General features: G+C 42.3%; 1 protein-coding gene across 1 annotated transcript in view; it reads right to left on the bottom strand.

Moving 5' to 3' along the window:
- The window catches only part of epha10 (EPH receptor A10), a 150408-nt gene that overhangs the window by 106575 nt on the left and 24247 nt on the right, over positions 1–19586 (bottom strand). The window contains exons 2-3 of the mRNA XM_087180061.1: positions 7749–7813; positions 5283–5955 (exon numbers count right to left, since the gene is read on the bottom strand). Coding sequence (XP_087036187.1) covers positions 5283–5955; positions 7749–7813 — 738 coding nt within the window. The remainder of the gene's footprint in view (positions 1–5282; positions 5956–7748; positions 7814–19586) is intronic.

The following is a 19586-nucleotide window of genomic DNA, read 5'->3' as shown; positions in this document are numbered from 1 at the left end:
AGGGAGGGAGGGAGGAAGGAAGGACCAGATGGGAAGGGGTGGCGCAGAGCCAGAGAGAGCTAAAGAGAAGTGGTAAAAAAAAAAAAAAAAAGTCTGATAAAAGAGAGAAGGGGAATGAAAGAGGAGTCAAAGGCAAGGAGAAGGAAAGAGGGGGTGGTAAGTGATAGCGGCTCTGAGAGGCAGTATAAAGGCACAAATCAGTTGGAGGGAAGCAGGAGGAGGAGAAGGCTCAAGAAAATAAAAGTCAAAGAGGAAAAATGAAATAGACTCGTGTCTGAGACAAAAAGAGTCGGGGAGGGTCGATGAGGACATGACAAGAAGTGACAACAGACAGAGGGGAAGATGAGCGCAACAGAGGGAGTGACTTCAGAAACATATGATTGGGCACTGGTGCCAGATTTTGAGCACACACGAATGCGCGCGCACACACATACACTTTTTCCCTTACCCTCTCTCTCCCTCTCTGTCACACACTCTCTCTCTCTCTCTCTTTCACACACACACACACATCAGATAAATCTCCAAGCTTCTCCAGCAGATTTCAGCCTGTTAACCTGACTCACCCTGCCTCACCCCATCTCACCCTACCACATGGTCCCCACAGGGGGGCAGGGAGAGAGGGGCGGAGAGACAGACACAGCATGTTAGAGAGAACATTGAAAAGAAAACAGGGACACAAAGACTGAAAAGCAAAGGAGAGGGAAAGGAGTGTAAAATAAAAGGGGGGGGGGATGAGGAGGTAGAGGAAGTTAAAGCACCATTGAGATCAGTGGGATAGAAATTAAGTGCACACTTCTCTGGCAGCGTGGGGAGGGCATGGGGTGTGTGTGCGTGTGTGTGTGTGTGGGGGGGGTGGTGAAGGGAAATGAAGAAGCGGGGATGGGGATGGGGGGGGGCAGTAAGGCGTTTTGTAAATTACAGAGGGCGGGAGAGCAATAGAACGGAATAGCTGGGTGGTGAATGTGCCGGGAGCCGGATTGTGGAGCAGCAAACAACAGAGATAATAAGAGAATCTGCTGAAGGCACGCGACACACTCAGTAATTATATAGAAAGAGCAGCCTGCCTTAATTAGAGCAGGATGGAGCTCATGAGTGTGACAGAAACACACGCAGCAACAACACAGAGAATACACATGCACATGAAACATGTGTATTTGAAAGGTGAATTATTACATAATTTATTTTTTTCCCCCTAGGTCTGTTCCTGCTCGTGGCTTTTCATAATGAGAGTGGAGAATGTATGTGTGTATGTGTGTGTGTGTGTGTGTGTGTGTGTGTGTGTGTGTGTGTGTGTGTGTGCTCATCACCGTGAAGTACATGCAGTGCGAATTTGTGAATGCACGCAGGGTCCAACTACGCTGTGCGTGCACTTGCAAGTCCTCCTGACTGAAGAGAGCTCAAGTGAAGGATGGTTTCTACACAATATCACCTCTCACTGTTCTGCTCCTTAATTCTTTTTACACCTTTATTACACGATAGGAAGCTGACTGGGCACATATGCTAATTTTCAATCATATCCTCACATGCACGACCAGAAGCTGCGCCACCACAGTCTTCCAGGCTTCTCAGCAACTGGGGATTAAGTGTTTCTCTTTCACTTTAGACGCCAGGATTTTCTCTCGTTCATTCATTTATTCTTTCTATAGTTTTTTTTTTTTTGTCGTAACTCAGTTTAAAGAGACAAAAGCAAAGAGAATATTCTGATATGACATGCATTTTCTTGCTTCAGCTTTTCTACAATTTGAAAGTAATTCAGTTATCATGCCCAAAGATAAAATCTGAACTATGATAAGCAAACGCATGCATCGCCTGGCTGCGTTACATAAACATGTGGGCTATTTGCTGTGTTAATTAAGGTTCACTTTCCAGTTAGTCAGCAATTTAGTTATTCCTGTATCAGCATTAAAACTGCAGAAAAGGTTAGAAAAAAGTACACTATGACAACAGATACAATAATCTGAGCTACTGAGGTAATAATCCTCTCCTCTACTGCGCAACACTATCTGCTTACACCATTATCAGTGGCTCCTGACTGGCTATTCAATATTATTGACCTGCATGGAGACACTTAGTGCATTTGCACTCGCTCAGTTGCACAATTAGACCCAGGAGTAAATAAGACGTACAGTAGTTACAGAACCTGCACAGAACTGTACACAAACACACGCAGAGATTAGTAACGTCACTGTTATGTATACGCCACGATTGCCTGCTTTGCATTCATTACATTATGTTTCACAGCAGTCAGCCATGCATGTCCTCCAAGCACACGTGCATGAGCGTGATTGTGAGACATACACACACAAACAAGCACACTGCTGTAATTTCACTAACCATTTCTCTCGATGCAGTTTCCGTGTTCCACACACACAGAGTGAAATCAAACCGTTTGTGTGTGTTCGTGTGTGTCGGTGTGTGTGTGTGTGCTGCGCAGACACCACAGAGTGCTACTGAATATGTGTGTCCTTTACTATATGTGTGTATGAGCAGTCCCAGCGCAATTCCTCAGTTTAGTGGAGCATTACGGCTGATCAATAGCTCTGGTGCAGTGGGAGATGTCGAGGGTTGGCACTGCATATTCATACTATTACGGCTGAACTGAGAAATGAGGCACTATAGGGGAAGTGCGTGTGAGTGTGTGTGAATGTGTGTGTGTGTGTAAGTGAGAGATAGAGAGAGAGAGAGAGAGAGAGAGACAAAGACAGGCCCTGGCACCCTGAGACCACACCGTTACTCGCTAAACTGCATCCGAGCAGCAAAGATACGGTATGAGATCTCTCTCTCTCTTCTCTCTCTCTCTTTTTCTCCCTCTCTCTCTGGGCTTCCTGTCTTCATTGGCACTGTCACTGGACTTCACCATCCTTGTCCGCTCACTCTCTCCTCTGGCAACATGCCTGGCCTGTCCCGTATTCCCTTTACTCCTGCCTTTCCTTCTGAATGTCTCCTGTCACCGCTGGAAGTCTCCTTATCTCTGTGCTTCCTGACTTTGCCTGTAGCTCATTGTTACATTCTCCTCAGTGTCTCTATTAGTTTGTCTGCTCATCAGATTTTCCTTCAGCTCAGCTTTTATTACAGCATTTCTGGTTATTACGAAAAAGCAGGTCAATAAACACGTATTTTGTGTTGCACACAGATTGGCTGCCAATATCAATGACCAGTGCTTATCTCCAACTGTCAAACACTCCAATTCTGCAGCAGAGCAAATGTTCTGCATGGCTTGTTGGCAGTGTAGCTGCATCTACTAACTTTTTCTTTTCTTATCTTCTCTACATTTAAAAGGAGATCTGGTAGTTTAAAAGAGACAGTTTCTTCCTCTGAACCGTCTCTTCCGCAGCCTTTACCTCTTACTTGTTTGTTGTCTCTAACTCTACTTCCATAAATACCATGTGCATGCAAACCCTCAATTTCCACTTAGACTCCTTACCTCTATGACTTTATATTATTATCAAAGTTCTACCGAAGACCTTCTTTTCCTTTGCTGACTGATTTTCTTTTCTGTCTTCTTCTGCCCTCATTCCTGCTCTCTCTAAATTTAATTACTGGAGTGAACAGCAGTTTTAATCCATCTCTTATTTTCTTGTCTGATCTTAACATTCACTGTCACAATGGGTTCAAAGTGAAAAACGTTAGCAATGCACACGCTGTAAGTCACACACGTCAAACAAAACGGAACTCAATTTCCAAGAGTAGCAATCAAATTGCAAACATCGACCAGAACAGCATGAGCTCACTATGAGCTCAGCACTCCTACTAAAATTTCCCTTCCATTGCAACGCGCACATTCTGCCGTCCGTGGACTCCAACACCCACGTTGCGTTGCACAACAATGCAAGATGGGGTGTGAAAGCTAACAGCAACAGTCAGGCGATCAAACTGCTGCTGCTGTATGAGCAATGGGTTGTGACAAAAGATTCCAATACTGTCCGAATGTGTTTGCGTCAGAGCGCAACACCCCACGCCACCCACCGGTGTAAGTGTAAGTGTTTGTGTGTGTGTGTGTGTGTGTGTGTGTGTGTGTGTGTAGGCCATCCAGGCTACATGTAAATGTGAGAGGAGAGGCTGTGGTGTTAAACTCAAAGGGAGACAGCCCTCTGAAGAAAAAGTACATTAGTCATTGTGTTCACACACACACACACACACACACACACACACACACACACACACACACACACAAAGCCCTTCAGATTGTGCAGCCTTCCGCCTCACACACCACACCTCACATGTCGATATGTGTGACATCACTCTTTGGACACACACGTGACACAATCTGACATCGCTGATACTCATCGATGTCACTGTGAGATGAACAAAAGCAGGTATGGACTGAAATTGACTGAGAGGCCTTTCTGTTCTTCCATTGTCTGCACTCTGTGTCCTCCTCCTTGTCTGAACACTTGTTAACGCAGCTTCTTTTTTGATTCCCTCTCTCCTTTCTTGCTCATGTGAAATCATTCCTCACAATTCTCCTACATTTTGACAGTATCTGTCGGTATCTACACATCTCCAGTGTCTCTTTTCATATGGATCATCTTCTTTGTGTTCTTTAATCTGCTCTTCTCTGCTCTCTAGTGTAAATCTCTAGCCTCACTTCTCATTTCTAGCTCCTCTCTCCATATTCTGTTTATCCATATTTTCCTTCATCTGTCTCCCTCTCTTTGGTTTCACAGCAAAAATCTTCATCTTATTAAATTGTTTTCATCTAAAAAATTAGGTTCTAAAAAGTCTTGTTTTCTTAAAACAAAGGGGGTCTCGTCCAGTCAGGTGGCTGAGATCATTTCAAGTTCCCAATGCAAATCAACTTGTTAAAAAGAAATTGTGTTGGCGGTGAAATCATTTGTCCTAGTTTGTCTTCTTTCAAGAGACTGTCACTCATTTCTACTGAATTCATAAACCAAGATGAATTATACTGGAAACAGATTTTTGTAAGAAAATTCACCTTTCAGGACTCAAAATGTACAAAATTGAATTGAAAAGATCGATTTTTGCAGTGGTCTCTCTCTCTCTCTCTCTCTCTCTCTCTCTCTCTCTCTCTCTCTCTCTCTTTGTAGCACTCTCTCAAACTAGGGAAACTGTTCAACAGTACTTGAAGTAGTGAAATTAACTTCCTACCGTAACATCTGCTTTGGAAACACTTCTGTTCCTTGTTCTTTTATTTGGTTCCTCCGTTCTCCTCTTTTTTCCAAACTCCCTTTCTTGTTCCTTTTATTTCCTTGGAGTCCCAGAGGGAATAAAAGGGACAACATCTACCCACAGATCCCACCGTCTGTTTTTTAATTTCCTACCTTCACAGCTGCTGTGTCCCTCCTCGTAGCCGGCGCTGCAGCTGCACTTCCCAATGGGCACCAGCCATTCCCCTTCAGCACTGCAATGCATCCTGGGAGGGCTGTCTGTGTCAACTTCAGAGTTGTTGACGCAGGTGCCGCGCACCTCTACCAGCGTGGCGAAGGCCGCCTCAGCCACCGTGTCGGGGAACACTGCCAGGTTCTGGACGGTGGCGAGGCAGCGTTTGTAGTACACCCGCACGGCCACCAGGGCCACGCAGGCGCCGACGTCCTGGAACGCCAGGTGGAAGCCCTTGCGGTTGAGGTGGCCGATCTCACGCACCTCCGTGTTCAGCTTCATCTTCCTCTCACCGAGGTCGCCCTGAGTGAAGCTCTCATCAGCAGCAATGGTGTCGATTTTGGTGTAGCGGTCCTCTCGGGTCACACCCCCGAGGTCCCTGTCCGACTCAACGTAGAGGAGGTTGAAGGTCTCTTTGCAGGTACCTGCAACGCCAGGGATGCTGTTGCAGTCGCGCAGCGTGAACTGGAGCTCCACGAAAATGCGCTGGCCGCCTCGGCGCGCCACCCAGCCGGTCTGCAGCCAGTTGTTCTGCTGCGTGGGCTCCATCACGTTGCACACCTGGTACGTCCGGATAGGCTTGTACTTCTCATCTACACCACTTATCTCCTCCCACTGGAGAGGGAAGAAGAGGGCAGGAAAAGAGGAAGAGAAAGGGACAACAAGGAGAAGTAAATATGGAGGTGTAAAGAAGACAATGAGATAAGAGAAAGACAAGGGATGAAGGTTATGGCAAAAAAAGATGGGAGGAGAGTCAATAGTAAAGTAAAAAAAAAAACAGAAGAAGTGACATGAAACAACGTAAATTGAGGGAGGTGTGAGGCAACAGATGATGAAAAAGAAAGTCAAAGGATAGAGAAAGAAAGAACACCGTCACTTCGGGTCTAATTACATAATCTGTCGAGTGCATGTGTGGGTGTCTGAAAAATCATTGGCACTCGGTTTCTTTAATAATGTGACAGAGAAAATGACAAATTGCATGTGCTGAGTCATCACATCAGCCTTGAGTGACGCAGCTGAAACTGTGACTCAGATCTTAGTTGTTTTGTCAAACAGTTTCTTTTGACACCTGTGGTACTAAAAGTGATGCAGTGTAAGCATGGAGTGTCTCAACTTGTCCAATAAAAAAATATCGGAATACTGATAGTTAAATGTTGGTAGTGATCGAGACTCTGAGTTAAAGAAACAGAAAACAGATTGTTATTGATATTGATTTGTTGATTTTATTGATCGAGCTTAACATGGAAAAAAAGTGCTGTCTGGATTTGTATGATTCATAAATATTGATTCATCTACTGACAAAAGTTGTTAAAGTGAAATATCAGAAGTAGAACACAAAGCATCTCTTCCCTTCACTCCATATGAAACCATGAGTTAAGTTTTCTCTGTTGCCAATAATAGGTTCTTGCAGGGAGTGGGTGGTGATTGTTGCTTAACAAGAGCTTCAGCCATCATTGAGCTATGTGGCAATAGCAAAACTTACAAATAGCTCCTTTAAGGTATACTTTACTGTAAGTCATTATTGGTTGTTGTATTGTTGTGTAAAAATTTTCTCTTAGTCAGGGGTGAGGACAAACTAAAATACAGCAATGACCTATCAAGGGTCTTTGACTTCTTCACTGACTTGACGTGAGAAAACTTCCAGTGTAAAGCCAAATTTGTCCAACAGGTGAGAGATTATGAACATGTCACTGTTTGAATGACTGAGACACTCCGATTTCATAGAAATGAAAGTGAGCTGAATGTGGATCACGCACACACACACACACACACACAGTGAAGATGGATTATATGTGATGGTAATGTGATAAACTACTCTATTGCCAAGGTGACTAAACCAAACAGATGCAGTGTGTTCTGTCTCTGCTATTTTTATAACACGGACGTGTCTGTGTGTGTTTGTGTGTTTGTGTGTGTATGTGTGTGTGTGTGAGAGAGAGAGTGGGTGGGGAAAGGCCAACCTCCAGGTGGGAAGTGGGTGACAAACTGCTGTGGCAGTGGCAGCTTCTTTAAAAAGGGCGCCTGTATTTGTCTTACAGTCATAACTTAGTGCCAAGGTTTTTACAAACCAAATCAATCGATACAGAGGGGGACCATTTATCTGTGGCGACATATCTCTGCTCCGCTTTGGACACCGCAGTATCCTAGCCTGGATTAGCACCATTGATTAATGATAATGATGAGCTGTGGACTGGGAACAGAAGTGAACACATGGTGTGAGAAAGAAAAGGGGGCGGATGAATTAAAGAAGGAAAAATAAAAAAGGCATGAACAGAGACAGCAGGAGACGAGGAGAGGAGTGGTCTGGGCCAGCTGTTTAGCCAGCAACTGTGTTGTGGAGCCTCGTGTGAACAAGCATGTGTACCGACAAATAAATTAACATGCGAACAATGAGAAATGCAACTTACTCCATTGGGGGGATATGACGTCCAGCCCAGCTCAGCCTGAGTCTCTTTAGAGTTCAGCAGCACCACTGCAGGAAACAGATGAGGAAGGGGAGAGAAAGACAGACAAGGATAAGGTTAGAGGTCAATTAAGGCGGCACAACAGCAGCTGAATGCTTTTATTCTACCTTGTCAAGATAAAAAAGTTTGACAACAGTGGTTTTCGTCTGCATGACAACAAAACGGGGGAAAGACTAACTCAAAGAAAGTGGTCTAAAATTTACAAGTCGAACACTGTTAGTGCAACATGACGTGTTGTACTTGGAATAATGACAGGAAGCCATTAGCACTGAGGCAGGCTTGTCAGAAGGGTGAATGTATGCTTTGATAAGTGCATTAATACCATCTGTTGATGACTTAAGCCGGACAAAGAGCTTTCCATCATCCTCTGGCTCCATCACGAAAAAAACAAAACAAAGAAACAACAACACTCCAGAGACGGCAAACTAAACAGGACCACAGAGCTTTCAAAACAAGCTTAGAGAGGAAGAACACTCTCACTTAGCTCTCAACAGCACAGCAAAGAAAACACAATAGGTAAGAGTTTGAGGTCTATGCGTGAGTTTTCCTTTCAGTACCACGGACAGGGAGCAAGAGGAAGCTGTTTTCAGGACCATGGACAGCTACACCAGAAATAAAGGGGTGCTCAGCAGCTTATTTAGAAATCAGCTACACAAACAGACACGCTGTGACCTAAAGATTTTTAATGTGCAAGTTTTACTTACTTATTTATGTTTTGATAAGTTAAAAAATAAACATAAACCAGGCTGACTTTACAGGTATAAAATGGTACAGGAATAAAAGGCTGACAAAGAAAAACAAGCAAAAACAACAATTTGGACAAAATAGAAGACAAATATTAATAGTTTATAGTTTATCAGCAAGCAATGATAATTACTGGTGATTTTAAGTACATTTTTTCTATATATGACATGATTTTTCATGATTAATTCATCTGACAATAGTTGTTTTTTCAATTAATCCTTTCACAGTTTATTCTATAGTCAGATAATGGTAAAAAATTGCTTGTTATGTTCTTCAAAAAGAAAAACATTCAAAATACACTGATATGAAAACACAGAGAAGCTGAAAACCCCAGCTGAGAAGCTACATACCGTAAGTAGTAGTAGGTAAAAAAAAAAAAAAAGGATGAATTAAACAGTCAATCAAATTAAAGTTGAGTGACAACTATTCTGATAATAACCAAAAATTCTCTAGTTGCAGGTTCTCAGATCATGTGAGTGTTTGATGCTGTTTTTTACAGTATGACTAGGTTTTGGACGATTGGTCAAAAATCATCATCAGATTAAGCAACAATAAAAGTTGTCTTTGGATTCAGTTACATCGTAGTATTACTACTTTGAATGAATACTTCTCCCACCACTGCAAAGTGATTACAGTAACAGTTACTGCCTTTCAAAGAGCCAGAGAAGAAAATACTTTGCACCCTTTTCAAGCCGAAGTTGAAAAAGCAAACCAACGAGCCGCAGTTCAGTGGTCAGGGCGTCTTTGAACAGTCGGAGTGAGAACAGCTAATGTTTGATACTCAGTAGTATGCAGCAGGCATACAAGAAAGCCATCATCAGCACATTCATCTTCATCTATAATGTAATATCAACATCTGTAGTGACATATGGTGGGCTGCCATTATCGCCTCATTTTGAAAGGATTTTGCTGATGTTAAAGTTACTCACGCTTTAAGTTTCTCTGCTTAAAAAGACCCCCCTCCTTAACACACACACACACACACACACACACACACACACACACACACACACACACACACACACACACACAGAGTTACATGCAGTATTCCTAACACCTACAGCCTTGAGGCAATAAGAGGTCTGACATCCAGACAGACATTTTTTTCCAGCACTTTGAAGAACACCACTTTTTTTTCTATCCTTGAAAAGTGCTACTTTCCCTCTTGTCCTTAAATGTGCTACATGGCTTCAACTTTTGCTTTCTGTTCGACTTTCATCCACATAAGGAGCCATGTAAGGGCTGTTGAAAAACACCGCGCAACACAATCTAGAGTAGGCAGCAGACTCCTTGACGAGTAACCATTTCACCTCATCCTAGGCAATTTTGGCATCCTTGAAAAGTTTGACTTTGATCTCTTACCCGCTGCTACATGACAAATGTTTGGCCTTGTCAACATTAACAACTGGGCACATGGACGTCCTGGTGAGCGAAGAGGAGAAACCTACGCTGTAGGTGTGACGACTCCAGACCTGTAAAATCTTACTGACTCACACTCTGACAGGAAGATGTGCTGAGATACCAAAAGCGAAGGAAAATGTTTGATGTTACACTTGCAAGTGTCAAAATAAACCTGTCAATACACTAGCTGAACTTTTCACACAACCCTGTATATTACTTGCAGCAGAAAGTATTTTTTAAAGAGGTGTCCTTTTACTTTTTTTTTTTTCCCATCCCATTCATTTCTCTCATCCGCTCAGGGGAAGAATATTAATACAAGGTTACATAAATACAGTTTGAGATTAAAAAAGACACACTATTCAGTATCAACACAGTTTGGATAGCCAAAACCCTCAGACGACAATGACTATGAATAGCCTGTTCTTCTTTTTTTGGGTATGCTTGAAAAGGAGACATCAGCGCCTTGGTTAGAGGAGCAGGAGAAGCCTTGCTGGACCCTGAGAGATCCTTTACTAAACACTTAACTTTATTGTTTTTGGGTTAACACCGCCGGGTGCCCAAAGCATGGTTCTGTGGTTAGCTGATAACATAGAGGCATTTGGAGGAGATTAGAGTGGGAGAGGGCAAGGGTGGTGGAGAGACACAGAGGAAGGCTGAGGCGGGAGGAGGAGAGAGAGATGATGAGAGAAAATAATCAGCGGAGGAGGGTGAGGAGAATGAAGCGAGAGAGCCAACATGAAAGAGAGAAACGCAAAAAAAATAAAAAGTCGAGTTGGCAAGAGAGACAGAAAAAAGAAAAGGAAGGGAGAAAGGAGCACATGAAGTGCAAACAAATGAATACACCGGGTAATACACAGAGGGATCAGTGTGCCTTAGCGAGCAGTCAGTCAGTCAGTCAGTCAGTCAGAGAGAGACACAGAGGACAAAGTTGGCTATGATCACACACTGAATACATAAGCCCTATAATCACAGCCTAGTTAGACAGACTAATGGGCCTTTAGGGGCAGGAGGAAGGGAGAGACAGATAAGACAAAGACAGAGGAGGAAGACAAAAAAAAAAAAAAAAGTTTAGTGAGAGAGCCAAAGCAAGGGGGACGGAAGGGTCACCAAAAAGTTAACGAAAGAACATGTGACAAAGAAACAAAAGCTCTCCCATCATGACTCTGACTAATAGGCATGACACATTAGCTACTAAACACCCATTTCAAAGGTTATTTCATAAATAATTGCCCGTCATTATATGGACAATGTGGATCTGTGAGGCATTTTTGCCTTTTTTTGTATATCCGTCCTCAGCCCTATTCAAGGCCACTTTCATCACCGATAGAAAAACCCAGGTTATGCACAAAGAGTACCAAGTCTTTTCTGCTTCAGCCATATTACAACGAGAGATTAAGAAGTACGGAGAATTCACTTTATGGAAGGCAAGAGGAAGAACTGAGAGTTTTTAGTTGCTTGTGTTTGATGTGAATTTAAAAAACGAACAGACGTGGGAGAGGGAGGGAGAGCATCAAAGAGCTTTCATCAGAAACTCTGACAGACTTTAGAAACCTTTCCAAAAAAAAAGTTGTTGAAAAAATAAACAACTTGATCAATTACCAAGAGAACCAAGCCCAGAACCTGCTCCAGTAAGTGTAGCAGAGGCTATCTCGATGCCTGCCTTTTCAAATTCAAACCATCCACTACAGAAAACTCTCAGGTTGCAGGAACCACTCGATTGGATAAGATACATGCAAGAGTTGGCGCACAACAGCAATTCTGAAAGGCAATTTTCCGTGCACTTTAGAGTTAGAAAACATCCTCCGTGTTGTTGTTCTCTTAGAAATGAGATCTTTATGAAGATTTTCAGGCTACAGAACGCCGTGCGGAAAGAGCAGGAGCTCTCGACTTCAAATTGCAGATTTTAATATCGAGTGTTGCTGCTGCAGTGTGTCGGGGCACATACATGAAGGCATGAAGTGTGTAGGAGGTGGAAGTTTTAAGGGATTTCGATTTGCTTTCCTCTTTGTTTTGGCAGTGACAGGCTTCATTAAAAGTGTATCTCAAGTGTAAGCCGCTCTTTCTACGCCCCCCACCCCACCCCCCTCTCTCACCACATCCACTCTTTCATCTTTCAATGCCTTGTGTGATGTATTAATTGAGTTGTTCAACCTTGCTGACAACACATGGGTGAGATATAGTGACGGATACAAAGCGAGCACTGAGTTAAGAGACAGCTGTGGGAGCGATGTACTCTACGGCTCTCAGGTCAAGTATTCAAAAGAAAGGGGGGGGTGGGTTATTGGTGCACTGAGGAAGAGGCAAACACAAAAATTTGGCCCTTGTCAAGTGAATAGCCGGCTCTCGCACTGCTAGTTTTTTGCTTTATAATGGCAGACGGAAACATGAAGACAGCTCTGTCACAAAGGCCTTTTTGAAGCGCTTCCAAGGTTAAGGGTTCTCGTTCTTTCTGCTTGAATTAAGTTTGTGTGCGACTACTCAGCTGAGAGGAACAGCACACTTCTAAGGCCAAGTACTTATTATCACAGCTATGAAAATTTGTCACTTTAATGATCAGCATTCAAAGGTCTGAAGGACTTGCATTTTGTCTTGCAGTTCGCAAATTAAAAAATTTAATTTGACTTGGTTTTTCCTTCAAAGACTTGAAGATTTGTTACAACTTTAGACTTAGCTTGGCATTGACCTCAAGGATCTGAGCTTTGGCTTGAGACTATTTTGACAGACTTGGACTTGCCGTCAAGGCCTGAGGTTTGACTCAGTTATTTTTATCTTTACAGCTTTAAGATTTGACCTGGATAAGTCTTGACAGACTTGATGTTTGACTCAGTCTCATCTCACTGACGCGAAACTCACTTTGAAAGACTCAAGACCGGACAGACTTAAGACTTGACCTTGTCTAAACAAGTTGAGACTTGACACAGAATTGTCTTAACAACTTTAGACTTGCTTTGGCTTTCTTGAGACTTGAAACTTGACTTAGACTTGTCCTGATGATTTGATTCTTGTCTTGGACTTTTTCTGTATAGCTTGAGGCCTTTCTTGAGATTTGCTTAGGCAGATTACATACTTGAGTCAGACTTTACTTATATATAATTTATTATATAACTTATATAATAAATTGAGATTTAACCCAAAAGAAAAAACAAACAGCTGTGACATACAGATAATATGACTATATATACAGTTGCCACAAAATAAGTCAATTGTCCTGAGAGATGGGTGTAGGAGGGAAATGTGGGTGGGCATCTAAGAGGTATAACAAGAAGAATTGAGAGCAATTTTAAACAAGAAGGAAATAATATGTTGCAAATGTAACATGAGAAAGTTATACAGGTATGTAGACCTGTACCAGAGAGATTTTTCAGGGGGTAGTTTGTTGATCCCCAAGGAGGCAAACTGGTTCCTCACTTTCCCTCTAAAAAGAAATACAGAAGCGCCCTTGAGGCTGATTGGGATTTACAGTGTTGCTCGAGGACCCTAAAGCAGGGTGGGAACATGACACTTGGGGGGCCTGAATCGCAGCACTTCATATGAAGAATGATCTTCCTGTTTGCTGCACCACCCTGCTGCTCAAAGACGTGGGAGGGAAGATAATATATAGTTCAAAAAAAGCAATACAGTAATACTGCTGCAGGGCAGATAAAAAAAAAAAAAAAAAAAGGATAAATGGATGGGGATATGAGGTGTCACATAAAAACACAAACAGGCACATAAAAGATAAATGCTGTGTATATACGGACACACACACACACAAATCAGGAACAAGCACACACACACACCCCGTCCGAGACAAATGGTGTCAGGCAACTCTTTATCCCTGACACACACACACACACACACACACACACACACACACACACACACACACACACACACAGGGACCATAATAGCGGCTCTAACAACGGAGCCCTCTTTTTACCAGTCATTAAACTTTCAACTTCAGTAATGTGACATACTGTAAAGAGGCTGAGCTTTCCATTCATTAAAGGACACCACACGATTACCTACACAATGCATGACAATGGGATGAATGGTTAAATGCTTTCATGGTGCAAAGCATGTGTCTCTTATCTGTACGACATCCTGAAATAAACCAGTATAACCTATAATACAGGACAAACTACAAATGATGATTATTTTCACTATGGATTGTCAATTTTTTTAAAACTTAATCATTAGTTTATGGTACTGAAAAATGCCTGTCACATAAATATTTAACTTACTATATATATATATATATATATATACATAAATAAATATACAAATAGAAAAAAGAGAAAATTCTCACATTTGAACAGCTGGAGAAATGTGCACAGGAATGTCTTTTCCGTGAGAATGGAGGCTGCCCAGCATTGTGCGGCATTGCCCTTTTTTTCTGTGGACTATTCAAAGTGAAGATATGTGCTATTCCTCTCCATCCTGCTTATCAGCTTTCAGTATCTGTACCACAATGATGCATACACAAGCACTATGAACTCTCATACACATCACTATAATTAGCTAATGTTTGGTATTTTTGTTTTGATGAAAGACTTCTACAGTGACTTGATGACCAAAATTGGTGGCAGCTACTTTTGTGTTAATGGTCCTGCAGTGCAGTACTAAGAAAATGTATATTGTAAGCGGCGATAATAGGTGTAAAAGCAGACTGATGGGTGTGACTTTAGATTAAAGTGATGAAAGAATTTTGACTCTAGCTCAAGCTGTTTGAGATAATTGCGAAAACATAAATTTGATTATTAAAACGTCACCTTAAGGTCATCAAGTGTCGTTTTATGTGCCTGAGTATTGGATGGAATTTGCAACGCACCTGCCAATTTTTGGTGTTTCAGGTTTTTTAGCTTTTAGCAGAGGACAATAATATTCAAAAGAAATTATTATATTAATTATATATTTGTCGCAGGAATTTGAGTTTGGAAAGTGCAAAAGCAGTACAGGATATGGCATATCAACTTTTAAACTGCAACAGTTCACAACATGTGGGCAGAAACAGGGAGATGAACACGCTTTTGGCGACAGGCCGGATTTGAGCAGGTGACCTTACTGTTTTCCAGGGCATGTGTTGAGACCACTAGACCAACAGGACAACACAAATGTTACTGACAGCAGGTGACACTAACCATTAACTGAGAACTGCATACAATTAGTAAAGTACTGCAGTGGAGTCAATGATTGTGAATAACGATCTGTAACACTTAACCATGATGAAATATGCCCCCCCCCGGTACGGAACCCGGGACGCTGTGGTTCACAGTCAGCACCTTAAGCCCTGCACTATCGGCTCTACTGGTGAGCATGATCTTTTGTTTTCACAACCTCAAAGTTTTACCATGACAGGAGTCTATGGGAATGAAGGCAGCTGAAGAATACAAAACCCTAACCCATCATAAGGTAAAATCCTGAAATCCATGCTGACCTACAGTAGAAACCAGTGTGCAGGTGTAAAAACAGATGGTAGACGGTGAGAATTCCTCTTTTTCTGTTACAAACTGAATATTTTATTTGACCAACTTTTGCAGACCAGAAAAAAGGAATGCGGCAATCATCAAGACTAACCCGAGCCCTATCTCGAGGATCCAGCCAGGGTTTCAGCAACACACGATGACAGTACAGAATATATTTCACGAAAAGAAAATAAACAAAGAAACTTTAGCTGAAGGCTGAATCTGGTACTGCACAAAAGCCACTGTTACTAGAGTAATACCTTAATGTAGACATCAACAACCTCTGTGAACTCAACTGTCAGAACAAGGTACAAGGCACAACTATATCCCCAGCACATCAATTCTTTCAAATCACTTTCAACCTTTCCGACCTTATCTTTCTCATTTGCTCTACCCATACTTCTCAGTTTTCCCCTCCTCATTTCCCCGTCTTTCTACCTCTCCTGCAGTGCCAGTCTTGAATCTGAATGACCACCTGTTAAGACAAATCGCTTCCGGGAGAGGGAATAAAGCTTGTGTGTGTGTGTGTGTGTGTGTGTGTGTGTGTGTGTGTGTGTGTGTGTGTGCGTGTGTGTGTGTGTATGCATGTTTTTTGTGTGCTTGAGGGAAAGAAAGAAAAGAGTCATTGATTGAGTCAGAGAGCCAGCGAAAAGCAAAGAGTGTTTAAGAAAAAAAAAAAATGAGAGAGGAGGAAAAAGCAACATCGAGGCAAAGAGTGAGGACTGACTTAAAAATGAAAAAATGTGAAGGACGTGTTGAGTGAGGCACCTAAGGAAGAAAAAGAGATGCCATTATGGTTATACCTGCTGCTACTGCATAAATACACACCTGTAAGGCATTTTTATTACAATATGTTCCCAGGCCACAAGGCACATAGATTCTTCTTCCTTTATCTTTCCCAGACAGTCGCATGGAAAAGCGTTGAGAATTATAGAAAAGAAGAAACATGCTGAGAGGGCGAACGTTCGACAGAGCAAAAGACAGTGAAAGGGAGAGAAATAGAGAGACCAGAGGCCAAAGGGACTTATTTTCATTTGCAGGGTCTTGTAAAAGGTTGTAATTGGTTGTCTGGATTGATATAGTGAGGGCGGTGAGAGCACTGTCAGGTCTTATTGTTACGACAGAGTGGCTGCTAGGTACAGGCCGGAGAACAGTGCTTTACTGGCAACTCGGCTGAAAGTCAAACTTCTGCAAAGGAGAACAAGGCGACATTCACAGCAACGACTTGACTTATAAAAAAATAAAGAGCTGGAGTGATGCAGTACAATAATGTCAAATTTGCCTCTAAAGCAAATGCATTTCTCAATTAATGTATCAGGTTACATTTAGGACATATAAAAATCCAAACTAGATTTCTTTCTTCCGTGACTCAGGGCTCAGGTTCAGGCAAGTCACTTTAACCTTGGTTTTTTAGCAAAGGGATGAGTTATTCAAAGGAACGAATGGACCGTGCAAGAGGAACTATTTAAGGGATGGACAGAGTGGTAAGCGAAGGGACAAATGTAGAAACCACTTCAGGAACAGTCACAGCTCTAAAAGCAAAGTGCTAGAAATAAAACGCTGGAATATTGCATGACAGAAATCAGCCAGGCAAACATGCTGGTGACAGAGACTCGAGCAGACATAGAAAGGAAGACATAAAGAGAAATGAGATGGAAAAGAGTGGAAGGATGGACGAGAGAGAGATACGTAAAAGTCAAATATAGAACAAGAGAAGGAGGTTTCCAACCAGTCCGGGATGACTCAGCTCTCTGTTTTTGGGTTCTTGGTCTAGCTGCCGATAGAGACTCATTATTAAGAGACACTGCTTTGGTATCATGTTCAGATGAACGGCCGTGTAATCCGGTGGACTAAACTTGAAACATGGAGCCAACACAAAACAGCTCAGTTAACAGCTGTGCCATCTCCTCCTGCTGAAGGTGTGATGGTCGCCAACAGCAACTTTAAACCCTCTTTCCCAGCCCCGCAATTTGAATATTAATCAGTTGTCAAAAGGTGCAACCTTGCTGACTTCAAATAAACAATTCAAATTTTCCCATTTTTCAAATTAAAAGCATCTAAGTGTCAAAAAAATATGTTTACTCTACTGTACATCAAGGCCAATAGAAAGAGGCATTAGGGAAACAACAGGCCTTGAGTTGAACTTAATTTAGTAAACATCACTCATCATTCTTTTTCTCCCCAAATAACAACCATTCAACATTTGAATTCTTATAAGTAGTCATCCCCACTGTGTTTTTACTGGGTAACAAGATTTCCTCTCTTATGCAACCGCACATATATATGTCATGATATGCATTGCCCTGTTTAAGGACTAAGGCATACCACATAACAATTCTGTGATGTTAAGGCAATCAACAGTAAAGTGCGCATACGTGTAGAGCTCAGTGAGGCAGCTTTTAATGTGCATACATAACATGGACGCTCACAGCTCACAGAGTTCACGGATCTAGGAGAGCACATATTCACTGCATCTCAGATTCATACAGACTTGTCTGAGGATGGAAACTAGTTGAGTTAGAAGTTATTCATAAAGAAGAAACTCTTGTATGCATGTGTACGTATAGTATGGAGACACAAGTGTTGGATAATTTTGCACAAAAAAAAGAATATTGCTTTATTACAGTCCATGTGAAATTAAAAAATATGAAAAATGTTTGCCTGTATATCTCAGAGGTTATGAAGAAAACTGACTGAAAATGTCACTGAAGGCAGATTTAGCACAGCAAACTTTCCCCTCAACAATTTTCTCTGGCAAGGATAAACACACACACACACACACACACACACACACACACACACACACACACACACACAAACACATAATTATATTCCCTTGTTGCAGTGACAAGCTCGAGTGTTAACCTTTTTGAGAGCAGAAGACTGTTTCAAATGTCATAAAAACACAGAGCGTGAAGCAAAAAGTGGCATGTGGGGCCACTCATGTCTGCAAACACACACACACACACACACACACACACACACACACATTTTTAAAATGTACTTCCACAGATTAATATAACCTGAGTTTATGCCTGCATAATAAATGCACCTGCATCAGCATATGTCATGCATGATCGGGCTCCAAAACTTGGAATGCCAGCATTTATCGGATATATGTATGTGTTTTGTGCACGTGTTAGCCTGTGTGCGTTTAGATTCCCACACACACAAACAAACACACACACGCGCAGAGTCCTGGTTTTAATTCTGGGAATGCCTTACTTGCAAGCCTTTCAGATGGCTGCTAAATAATGTAAGTCTGTATCTTTGCACTGTGCCACTACCTGCTCCATCTCCTCCCTTAGTCTCTCCTCAGTCCAGCCAGCCAGGCAGACAGCAGACTGCATTATTTAACTGAACACTCATTCAGGCCACTATCTTGAATAAAGCCGGCTGGGGCCTCATAGTTTGATGTCAGTGCAACAGAGAACGAAGGAAAACACGGGGAGACAGGGAAGGCAAAAAGAGAGGACTGCAGTGTGCACGGCAAAGAGAAGGGAAACTTTTTCGTTTTTTCTTTATCATGTTCTCCTGTCATGTTCTTCCTTTACAACACCCTCATCTGCTTTAACCTCTCCTCTCCATTCCTCACTAGCACTCCACAATCTCTACATCTCCCTGTATTCTCTCTCCCAATTCCCTCGTTTTTCTGCTCACCTGCGTTCACCTTTTTCCACTCTTTCTGCCCTCCTCTTTTCCCATTTAGCCCCCGTCCCTCCCTCGTTCCCTCCATTCCTTCCTCTCTCTTATTCATAAGCGAGAGAGGGGAGAGGAGAAGGGAGGGGAGGGGAGGCGAGGGCAGAGGCGTTACATAAGTGCAGAGGAGCTCCAAGGTTTTGTGCTGACTTTGTTTTCCCTCTGGTTCAATTTGAGAACCACTTTAGATTAAATTAGGTCGTCTTCTTCTACATTTACCTCTCCTCGTCTCTTTCACCCCCACCACCACCATCACTACCCCTCCCTGCTTTGCTCTATTCTGTTCTCTCCTTTATTCACTGACAGCTGAAAGAAATGAGTAGTACCTGCTGTGTTGCTGACTGGGGGGGTCAACATGCATACACAACAATAAACACACAGAAAGAGTCTGTGCACAGACATGCTACAAATCCATGCAATGTTCTGTCTTATATACTTATTGCTTTCCACCCCGGACACACACACACACACACACACACACACACACACACAC

This window comes from Seriola lalandi, unplaced genomic scaffold (genome assembly GCF_002814215.2).
Source record: "Seriola lalandi dorsalis isolate HSWRI2012SDOR001 ecotype SW California unplaced genomic scaffold, Sedor1 jcf7180002054887, whole genome shotgun sequence".
NCBI classification, from domain to species: Eukaryota; Metazoa; Chordata; class Actinopteri; order Carangiformes; family Carangidae; genus Seriola; species Seriola lalandi.
This window is presented reverse-complemented; position numbering and strand designations above follow the sequence as displayed.